Source organism: Schistocerca nitens, chromosome 9 (genome assembly GCF_023898315.1).
Source record: "Schistocerca nitens isolate TAMUIC-IGC-003100 chromosome 9, iqSchNite1.1, whole genome shotgun sequence".
Taxonomy (NCBI): domain Eukaryota; kingdom Metazoa; phylum Arthropoda; class Insecta; order Orthoptera; family Acrididae; genus Schistocerca; species Schistocerca nitens.
In genome coordinates this window covers 36678781-36690911 of record NC_064622.1, presented here as the reverse complement: position 1 = coordinate 36690911, position 12131 = coordinate 36678781, and the positions used below count along the sequence as shown (strand labels likewise).

At 44.1% G+C, this 12131-nt stretch overlaps 1 protein-coding gene across 1 annotated transcript in view; it reads right to left on the bottom strand.

Annotated features, from left to right (window-relative positions):
* Positions 1-12131, bottom strand: part of LOC126203553 (loricrin-like) — a 131968-nt gene that overhangs the window by 84149 nt on the left and 35688 nt on the right. Inside the window, exon 4 of the mRNA XM_049937875.1 lies at positions 2313-2575. Within this exon, the coding sequence (XP_049793832.1) occupies positions 2313-2575 (263 nt within the window). The remainder of the gene's footprint in view (positions 1-2312; positions 2576-12131) is intronic.

Below are 12131 nucleotides of genomic sequence, written 5' to 3'. Positions count from 1 at the left end.
GCTGATGGTGGATCCCTAAATGTGTGGGCTGTGTTTCCAGGGAATGGACTGGTTCACTGACTGAAAACATTTCAGTTCGGCTACTTGGAAACATGTTTGCAAACAACAATGCAATTTTGGCGGATGACAATTTTTTGAAAAAAAAAAAAAAACTAGGATCCCCCTGGAAAAAGTACTCCGCAGATGGGGACGAAACGTCGGGTTTTAACGTGAAATTCCATTGGACCACGGCATGATAGCCCGGAACATTTTATAATTGTGGCATTTCCTGCCGTGAAAGTTTAAATTTTACAGTGCACCATGTAACCAGGTCATAGCTACTCGCAGTTGGTTTGAAGAACATTCTGGACAATTCGAGCGAATGATTTGGCCGCCCAGACAGGCCAACATGAATGGTATGGAGCATTTATGGGAAATAATGGCGAGGTCAGTTTGTGCACAATATCCTGATCTGGCACCACTTTCGCAATTATGGACCGCTATGGAGGCAGCACCGCTAAGTATTTCTGCAGAGGACTTCTTACGGCTTGTTGATTCCATGCCGCATTGAGGTGCTGCACGATGCTGGGAAGAAGGAAATCCCACTCGACATTAGGAGGTGATCCATGACTTGTGTCACCTGAGAATAAAGCTCCATCTGTAAGGCTATGTTCCGTGAACAGCAACATTCCTGGACTGAAATGGACTGCGCATTGTCCCGATCTGAACCCAATGCAACACCTTTTGGGTGACTTAGATCGTCGATTTCACTCCAGATCCAACAACACTGTCTTCTCTGGTTTGAAGTCTTGAGGAGGGATGAGATGCCATTTCTCCATATTTAGACATAACTCTGAAAGTGTCCTTGTAGGCTGAAACAGTCACAAAAGTGATTGGTGGACACACCACGTGTTAATGTCCTCTAATAAGTGTATGGATACTTTTTATCTGATGCAATATGCAGAAAAGAAGAGGACTGCTCAGGAGAGACAAGCATGCAGAAATGATCAACCCAGTTTTTGGACTGAAGGCAACAACATGTGCACGTGTGTTGGTGCTGTTATGTAGCACCGGTGAGTATATGTAAAGCTGACCATTCACACACCAACGAGTCGGCCAACCCCCTGCCGCTGAATGGGTTGTTGATCTGTTTGACCGTGTTTGGGCACACAGTGACTGCTTGGCAGACCCTACCAGTGCCAAGTCGCGTGCCAGTTTTCACCACGCCCAATCAGAAGGGACCGGTACGCCAGTGGAGCCTACGCTCCGGGGGCACAAAGGCGAACACGTCGGGACAGACCCTGCTGGATGGGGGCCGTTGGCCGATCTGCCGACCTGAGAATCGGATGCTTACAAGGGAACCTCCCCATCGCACCCCCCTCAGATTTAATTATAAGTTGGCACAGTGGATAGACGTTGAAAAACTGAACACAGATCAATCGAGAAAACAAGAAGAAGTTGTGTGGAACTATGGAAAAAATAAGCAAAATATACAAACTGAGTAGTATATGCGCAAGATACGCAATATCAAGGACACTGTGAGCTCAGGAGTGCCGTGGTCCCGTGGTTAGCGTGAGCAACTGCGAAACGAGAGGTCCTTGGTTCAAGTTTTTCCTCGAGTGAGAAGTATACTTTCTTTATTTTCGCAAAGTTATGATCTGTCCGTTTGTTCATTGACGTCTCTGTTCACTGTAATAAGTTTAGTGTCTGTGTTTCGCGACCGCACCGCAAAACCGTGCGATTAGTAGACGAAAGGACGTGCCTCTCCAATGGGAACCGAAAACATTTGATCGCAAGGTCATAGGTCAACCAATTCCTCCACAGAAAAACACGTCTGATATATTCTATACGACACTAGTGACGGCGTGTGCGTCACATGACAGGAATGTGTTGTCGACCCACCTAACTTGTACACTTGGCGAATGGGTAAAAAGATTCTTCTACCTTGCCCGATTTAGATTTTCTTGTGGATGTGATAATCACTCCAAAAAAAGTGATCGCATCGGACGGACAGATAATAATTGTCCGAAAATAAAAAATTAAAGTTTTCACTCGAGCGAAGACTTAAACCAACGACCTCTCGTTCCGCAGCTGCTCACGCAAACCCCGGGACCACGGCGCTCCTGAGCTCAGAGCGTCCTTGATGTTGCCTATCTTGCACATGAACTACTCAGTTTGTATATTCTGCTTATTTTTTTCATAGTTCCACACAACTTCCTGTTTTCTCGATTGATCTGTGTTCAGTTTTTCAAGGCCTATCCACTATGCCAACGTATAACTAAATCTGAGGGGGCTGTGATGGGGGAGGCTCCCCTGTTAGAGAGATGACTGACCTCCTCGCGGCGCGACGTGGGTCCGGCCGCCTTGAAGCTGTAGGTGCCGTCCAGCCGGCGGGTGACCTCCGACCTGCCCCTGGGCAGCCTGGCGTCCCCCGGGCGCGGCCGGCCCGGCGGCGCCTGCACGAACAGCGGGCCGCCGACCGACAGGTCTGGGTGCGCCGTCAGCACCTGGAAGCCGGTGCCCGAGCCCGCCACGTACTCCACCGTGTGGCGCTCGCCCGCGTCGTCCACGAACGAGTAGCGGCCCTTCACACGCCCTGCCGACAGGCACAGTAGTCACTTGCCGCTGGCAGCCTCGTGTAGCTGGCGTATTGCGCAGGTGGTGTCACGCGCGCAGTTTTACGCGCATTAACACTGTATGTAGGACTGTGGTACTGGGCAAAGCTGGTCGTCCAAAACAGGTGTCTCCAAACTACGGCCCGGCAAACCGACCCGCGTTAGCTGGCCGGACATCCCCGGTGTCCGGCCCGCCAAGTACGAGGGCTGTCCAGAAAGTAAGTTCCGATTGATCGCGAAATTGAAACCACATTGAAAGTCAGAAATGTTTTATTTGTGACAGTTACCTATACCTTCCAGCCACCTCTCTACGTAGTCGCCATTCTGACTTAGACATTTGTCGTAGCATTGAACCTACTTTCCAATACCCTCAAAAAGAAGCCAGCCGCCAGTACTTTCCGCCAATTCCCTACGCTGACCTATAGCTCGTTGTCTGTGCCAAAATGTTGTCTTCGTAGCCAGTGGTTCATGTAAGCAGAGGTGAAACTCAGAGGGAGACAATTACAGGCTGTGCTGTGGGTAATCAAACATTTCCAATTGAAAATGATGCAGTAGCATCTTCATTGCCCCTGCAGAATCCGGCTGAGAATTGTCTTGAAGATGAAACAGCACGTCAGTTATGTAACGTTGGCTGCATAGCTTCAGGCGAAATTTCTCGCCAGGTCCTCGTACTTGGCGCGAAACACTATTTTCTAGACATCTTTACGAACTCACTGTGAGCTCAGAAACGAGAAGGGCGACGTGATGCTATCTATAGTCATACTAGAGATACTGACCAACACATCTGTGCAAACCTTGTCGGATTTTCATAGTCGTTTCCATTTCGTGACCGATCGGAACTTACTTTCTGGACACCCCTCGTATTTGAGTGGTACCTATACTGCCAACAATTGAGTTTCGAGACCTATCGCGACCAATACACCGCGACATTGTCGGAGCTCTATCTTTACAAAGCGGAAGGTCATAGTTAAACTTGTGGCTATCCACAATAAACAGACAGACCATTCTCCGTGCGATAGTGAAAAAAAAGAACGGTTAACAGACTAGTTTGGCGAAAACATTTTAAGTAAAAAAATTCTTTGCATTTTATTCTACTCACGAGTCTGGTGCAACTCTTTCAAATGGACGCCACTTCAGCGACCAGCCTTAGTAATAAATCATTATGGAAGATGCTTCTTAAGCGAGGTTTCACTTTCTTTTGATTACGTTCTAAAATACACGTAGCAAGTAAATCGTATAAAATATTTTTATTTAAAGGCAATTTAAAAAATACAATACCTGGTGTACATGATGATATTACATATTTTAGTTGTAACTGATGTATAAAAATAACTGTAATTACTTTATATCTTCAAAACTCACAGTGTTAGAATATTCACGTAAAACATTTTAACATCTTAGTGATAATTAGTGACTTTTATGTAGCTGTAATTTTCCTTTCATAATTACCTCCAATTGTGGATCAATTTTACTGGTAGAGATAATCATCAGCGACTTCAAGCGCTCATCACTTAATTTTCATCCGTAAACACTTTTTGAATTTTTCACGCAAATAAGCAGTGCCAAAAGCGAAAAAAAGCCACGGGCAAATTCATGTAAATTTGGAAACTATGTGGATGGAAGACGCTTACAAAATTCCAGTAATGTTGACTTTGAATATTTTTCTATAAAAAAGTCGCTACATTGCAAATCAATAATTTCAAACTGAAGTTCAGTCACGTACGTCTACCAATCAAAATTATGTAATTAAATAAAAATCGTAGTTCGTTTCAGTGCTAGCTATTCCCACAACCTTAGATTTTTGTGATTTCATCTTTTCTGTAGCCTAACATTACGGTGATCGTGGAGTGCTAGGGTGCTTTAATCCCACTAGCTAGATCTTGGCCCTTATGACTTCGTGGGGTAGTCAATGTGGCCCACACACTAAAAAGTTTGGAGACCCCTGGTCTAAAATAAGCTCGCATAGATGAGGCATACCAAACACAGTGTACGCGTGGCAAGCGAGCTACAGTTTAACGTCATACAAGGTTATAGAGACAAACAAATGTTAAATGTAAGCGTAGGCTTCCGCGGCCGTTGTCGTTGACAATAAAGTTCTACTGAGCTGTTGACCGGATTGTCAATATCTAAAACTGTCCGACGTTTCGGCCACTCTTGCAAGGAGTCTTCCTGAAGTGACTGAGCTCTGAGAAAGGCCACTTTCAATAGCGACCGAAACATCGGACAATATTATACACACATCAAAAAGCGTTTTGCATCACCTCGGTTCCGAGAAATCCGGACCCTGTACAGAAAATTGGGATAGAGATCTACATAAACATCATTTCCGCCCTTTTTGTTGCTCATAAAAACCACACATTGCATGTTGTATCACCATACAGCGAGACCTTCGAGGTGGTGGTCCAGATTGCTGTACATACGGCTACCCCTAATACCCAGTAACACGTCCTCTTTCATTGATGTATACCTATATTACTCGTGGCATACTATCCACAAGTTCATCAAGGCACTGTTGGTTCAGATCGTCCCAGCTGGCGATTCGGTGTAGCTACCTCAGAGTGGTTGTTGGGTCACGTCGTTCATAAACAGCCCTTTTCGATAGGGTTCATGTCTGGAGAACATGTTGGCCACTCTAGTCGAGTGATGTCGTTATCCTGAAGGAAGTCATTCACAAGACGTCCAGGATGGGGGCGCGAATTGTCGTCTATGAATACGAATCCCTCACCAATATGCTGCCGATATGGTTGCACTATCGGACGGAGGATGGCATTCACGTATCCTATAGCCGTTACGGCGCCTTCCATGACCACGAGCGGCGTACGTCATCCCCACATAATGCCACCCCAAAACATCAGGGAACCTCCAACTTTCTCTCGCTGGACAGTGTGTCTAAGGCGTTCTGCCTGACCAGGTTGCCTGCAAACACATCTCAGAGGATTGTCTGGTTGAATGCATATGTGACACTCATTGGTGAAGACAACGTTATGCCAATCGTGAGCGATCCATTCGGCATGTTGCTGGGCTCATTTGTACCGCGCTGCATGTTGTCGTGGTTGCCAAGATGTACCTCGCCATGGACACTGGGAGTGAATCTGCGCATCATGCAGCCTATTGGGCATAGTTTGAGTCCTAATACCATGTCCTGTGGATGTACGAAAAGCAGTATTCAACATGGTAGCGTTACTGTCAGGGTTCCTCCGACTCTTAATCTTTAGGTAGCGGTCATCGACAGCAGTAGTAGCCCTTGGGTGGCTTGAAAGAGGAATATAACCGACAGTTCCTGTCCCTCTGTATCTCCCTCATGTCCGAACAACATCGCTTTGGTTCACTCCGAGACGCCTGGACACTTCCCTCGTTGAGAGCCTTTCCTGACGCAAAGTAAGAATGCGGACGCGATCAAACCGCAGTATCGACCGTCTAGCCATGGTTGGACTACAGACAACACGAGCCGTGTACCTCCTTCCTGGTGGAATGACTGGAACTGATCGGCAGTCGGACCCCCTCCGTCTAATACGCGCTGCTCATGCATGTTTGTTTACATCTTTGGGCGGATTTAGTGAGATCTCTGAACAGTCAAAGGGACTGTGTCTGTGATACAATATGCACATTCAACATCTATCTTTAGGAGTTCTGGGAACTGGGTTGATGCAAAACTTTTTTTGATCTATGTACTTCAGCAGTCTATGCTTATTATTTTCAAATTAGGATGTACGTCTGACTCATTATTATTAGCCATTTAATACGTTTTTTAGTCATCAGACTGCTGACTGGGTTGATGCTGCTGGCCGCACCTTCCTCTGCTGTGCTAATCTCTTCATCCCTGACTTGAAGTCAACATCTTCAAATACTGTAGGATAATTTCCAACATCTGCCTTCCCCCGAGAGTTTTTACCTTTTCCAGCTCCCTTAAAGGACCAGTGAATTTATTGCATGGTGCTTTAACATATGCCCTATCATCCAGTACCTTCTTCTTGTCAGTGTTCTCCAAATTTTCGTTTTCCGCCAAATCTGCGAAGAACCTCCTCAGTCCTTACCTCATCAGTCCATCTTATTTCAGCATCCTTCTGTAGCACAACATCTCAAATGCTTCGATTCTCTTCTTTGCTAGTTTGTCACTGGACCATGATCGCCTTTCTTACAGTCCTGTGGTCCAAACTTCCAGACTTACATTCTCAGATATTTCTTCACCAAAGTAAGGTCTATGACTGATACTAGTAATCTTCTTTTGGTCAGGAGTGAATGTGCTGCTCTGCTTTTTATATTCTCCTTGTTTCGTCAGTCATATGTAATTTGGCCTCCAAATCAGAAGAAAATCTATCTGTTGTCTGCTCCGTCGTCCCCAATTTTAATAAACGTATCGGTAATCTCATTTATGTTACTCGTCCTTAATTTCGTGTCACAATCAGTCCATACTGTGTACTGATTAGACTGCTCGTTTCTTTCATCAGGTCCTGCAGCTCTTCCTCACTTTCACTCGGTATATCAGGGTATTCAGCGGATTTTATCGCTCATATCCTCTTTCCCTGAATTCTAATCCCACTGTGAACCTTTAGTTTATTTCCATCATTGCTTTTCAAATACATAGACTGAGTCGAGGAATTAGTTCTTGGTTCTCCATTCTTATACGAGTTGCCTCTTGTTTCTTGTACATACTGTGTATTACTGTGGTTTCCATATAGCTTGCAGTTACTTTCGTAAGAATTTTGGAACATTTTACATGGCCTAATGCTTTTTCTAGGTCGACAAGTATTAGAAATAATTCTGTGGGATAAATATATCCTCTAGAATTGTCCTTACATTATGCTCTTCAAATGTATGTATCACCATTGCACACGTTATGATGTCGTCTGTCCACCCCACAGTACAGCGTCGGCTCTGTCTTTTTCCAACCCTTTTCTGAATACCACTGGGGACCACTATACCTTCCTCATTGAGGGAACCCTGTGGGGAATGTAACTCTCCTTGGGAATCTCTGTCCCTGATGCACTCCAGCACGAACTGATTGAGGGGAGATTGGTAGCTACTCATTTGGATCCAGAACAGTTGGACACCCAGTGGGGACCACTCTACCAACGTCATAGATGGGATATTATATGAGGAGAGGGGACTCACTCAGGAAATGGCAAATCCAACATAAAAATATGGAGTGACGAACAGCGGCCAGTCGAAATGTTGTAGCAGCATTTACCATCAGCCCTTATCGAAAACTTTATTTAGGCCATTAGTTTCAATGCCTTAGTAGCGTCTCCTCCAGACCCCAATACCTCAAACATCCAGATGATTCCAGTCGTATACGATAACACAAGAAAATCTGTAGTAACTGGATTCGATAGAAATTTTGCGAAATGTGTGTCGAAACACTGCTATAGAATGCAAACACTACAGCACTTTCACTATTATGCACATACCGGATGATCAAAAAGTCAGTATAAATTTGAAAACTGAATAAATCACGGAATAATGTAGATAGAGAGGTGCAAATTGACACACATGCTTGGAATGACCTGGGGTTTTATTAGAACGAAAAAAAAAAAAGAACTAAGTTCAGAAAATGTCCGACAAATGCGCGTCGTTTGGCGATAATCGTGTGCTCAGCCGCCACTTTCGTCATGCTTGGCCTCCCAGGTCCCCAGACCTCATTCCGTGCGATTATTGGCTTTGGGGTTACCTGAAGTCGCAAGTGTATCGTGATCGAACGACATCTATAGGGATGCTGAAAGACAACGTCTGACGCCAATGCCTCACCATAACTCTGGACATGCTTTACAGTGCTGTTCACAACATTATTCCTCGACTACAGCTATTGTTGAGGAATGATGGTGGCCATATTGAGCATTTCCTGTAAAGAACATCATCATTGCTTTGTTGTACTATGTTATGCTATTATTGCTATTCTGATCGGATGAAGCGCCATCTGTCGGACATTTTTTGAACTTTTGTATTTTTTTGGTCCTAATAAAACCCCCATGTCATTCCAAGCATGTGTGTCAATTTGTACCTCTCTATCTACATTATTCCGTGATTTATTCAGTTTTCAAATTTATACTGACTTTTTGATCACCCGGTATATAGCTGGAATACTCTGGACATTTGAGTACTTGGGGCTACAGGATACGCTACTAAGGCCTTGTAACTAGTAGACTAAACACATTTTTCTAAAGTATCAGCTGATGGTAAATATTTCTATTCCAGCGCGCAGGAAATTGAAGAAAAAGTGGTAGCTGGAGCCGTCATTTGGGGTATAGTGTCCAGGAAAGGTGGTTGACAATTAGTAGCACTATACCCAAATTATAGAGAGGATCTGCATGATGAATATGGGTTCACCATTGGAATTGTTGTCTTCAGTGTACTGGAGCTCATACTCACTGTTGGAGATCATGCAACTGGGGTCCGCGTTGGGACTGTGATAACTGCAACAGGTGGGCGGCCGCTAGGACTCTCTGCCGATATCTACATCTACATCCATACTCCGCAAGCCACCTGACCGTGTGTGGCGGAGGGTACCTTGTGTACCTCTATCGGTTCTCCCTTCTATTCCAGTCTCGTATTGTTCGTGGAAAGAAGGATTGTCGGTTGCCTCTGTGTGGGCTCTAATTTCTCTGATTTTATCCTCTCTTCGCGAGATATACGTAGGAGGGAGCAATATACTGTTTGCCTCCTCGGTGAAGGTATATTCTCGAAACTTCAACAAAACGCCGTACCGAGCTACTGAGCGTCTCTCCTGCAGAGTCTTCCACTGGAGTTTCTGTATCACCTGCGTAACGCTTTCGCGATTACTGAATGATCCTGTAACGAAGCGCGCTGCTCTCCGTTGGATCTTCTCTATGTCTTCTATCAACCCTATCTGGTACGGATCCCACACTGCTGAGCAGTATTCAAGCAGTGGGTGAAGAAGCGTACTGTAACCTACTTCCTTTGTTTTCGGATTGCATTTCCTTAGGAATCTTCCAATGAATCTCAGTCTGGCATCTGCTTTACCGACGATCAACTTTATATGATCGTTTTTTTTTTTTTTTTTTTTTTTTTTGTCATCAGTCTACTGACTGGTTTGATGCGGCCCGCCACAAATTCCTTTCCTGTGCTAACCTCTTCATCTCAGAGTAGCACTTACAACCTACGTCCTCAATTATTAGCTTGACGTATTCCAATCTCTGTCTTCCTCTACAGTTTTTGCCCTCTACAGCTCCCTCTAGTACCATGGAAGTTATTCCCTCATGTCTTAGCAGATGTCCTATCATCCTGTCCCTTCTCCTTATCAGTGTTTTCCACATATTCCTTTCCTCTCCGATTCTGCGTAGAACCTCCTCATTCCTTACCTTATCAGTCCACCTAATTTTCAACATTCGTCTGTAGCACCACATCTCAAATGCTTCGATTCTCTTCTGTTCCGGTTTTCCCACAGTCCATGTTTCACTACCATACAATGCTGTACTCCAGACGTACATTCTCAGAAATTTCTTCCTCAAATTAAGGCCGGTATTTGATATTAGTAGACTTCTCTTGGCCAGAAATGCCTTTTTTGCCATAGCGAGTCTGCTTTTGATGTCCTCCTTGCTCCGTCCGTCATTGGTTATTTTACTGCCTAGGTAGCAGAATTCCTTAACTTCATTGACTTCGTGACCATCAATCCTGATGTTAAGTTTCTCGCTGTTCTCATTTCTACTACTTCTCATTACCTTCGTCTTTCTCCGATTTATTCTCAAACCATACTGTGTACTCATTAGACTGTTCATTCCGTTCAGCAGATCATTTAATTCTTCTTCACTTTCACTCAGGATAGCAATGTCATCAGCGAATCGTATCATTGATATCCTTTCACCTTGTATTTTAATTCCACTCCTGAACCTTTCTTTTATTTCCATCATTGCTTCCTCGATGTACAGATTGAAGAGTAGGGGCGAAAGGCTACAGCCTTGTCTTACACCCTTCTTAATACGAGCACTTCGTTCTTGATCGTCCATTCTTATTATTCCCTCTTGGTTGTTGTACATATTGTATATGACCCGTCTCTCCCTATAGCTTACCCCTACTTTTTTCAGAATTTCGAACAGCTTGCACCATTTTATATTGTCGAACGCTTTTTCCAGGTCGACAAATCCTATGAAAGTGTCTTGATTTTTCTTTAGCCTTGCTTCCATTATTAGCCGTAACGTCAGAATTGCCTCTCTCGTCTCTTTACTTTTCCTAAAGCCAAACTGATCGTCACCTAGCGCATTCTCAATTTTCTTTTCCATTCTTCTGTATATTATTCTTGTAAGCAGCTTCGATGCATGAGCTGTTAAGCTGATTGTGCGATAATTCTCGCACTTGTCAGCTCGTGCCGTCTTCGGAATTGTGTGGATGATGCTTTTCCGAAAGTCAGACGGTATATCGCCAGACTCATATATTCTACACACCAACGTTTTGTTGCCACTTCCCCCAATGATTTTAGAAATTCTGATGGAATGTTATCCATCCCTTCTGCCTTATTTGACCGTAAGTCCTCCAAAGCTCTTTTAAATTCCGTTTCTAATACTGGATCCCCTATCTCTTCTAAATCGACTGCTGTTTCTTCTTCTATCACATCAGACAAATCTTCACCCTCATAGAGGCTTTCAATGTATTCTTTCCACCTACCTGCTCTCTCCTCTGCATTTAACAGTGGAATTCCCGTTGCACTCTTAATGTTACCACCGTTGCTTTTAATGTCACCAAAGGTTGTTTTGACTTTCCTGTATGCTGAGTCTGTCCTTCCGACAATCATATCTTTTTCGATGTCTTCACATTTTTCCTGCAGCCATTTCGTCTTAGCTTCCATGCACTTCCTATTTATTTCATTCCTCAGCGACTTGTATTTCTGTATTATTGATTTTCCCGGAATATGTTTTTACTTCTTCCTTTCATCAATGAACTGAAGTATTTCTTCTGTTACCCATGGTTTCTTCGCAGCTACCTTCTTTGTACCTATGTTTTTCCTTCCCAACTTCTGTGATGGCCCTTTTTAGAGATGTCAATTCCTCTTCAACTGTACTGCCTACTGCGCTATTCCTTATTGCTGTATCTATAGCGTTAGAGAACTTCAAACGTATCTCGTCATTCCTTAGTACTTCCGTATCCCACTTCTTTGCGTATTGATTCTTCCTGACTAATGTCTTGAACTTCAGCCTACTCTTCATCACTATTATATTGTGATCTGAGTCTATATCTACTTCTGGGTACGCCTTACAATCCAGTATCTGATTTCGGAATCTCTGTCTGACTATGATGTAATCTAATTGAAACCTTCCCATACCTCCCGGCCTTTTCCAAGTATACCTCCTCCTCTTGTGATTCTTGAACAGGGTATTCGCTATTACTAGCTGAAACTTGTTACAGAACTCAATTAGTCTTTCTCCTCTTTCATTCCTTGTCCCAAGCCCATATTCTCTTGTAAACTTTTCTTCTACTCCTTCCCCTACAACTGCATTCCAGTCGCCCAAGACTATTAGATTTTCGTCCCCCTTTACATACTGCATTACCCTTTCAATATCCTCACACACTTTCTTTATCTGTTCATCT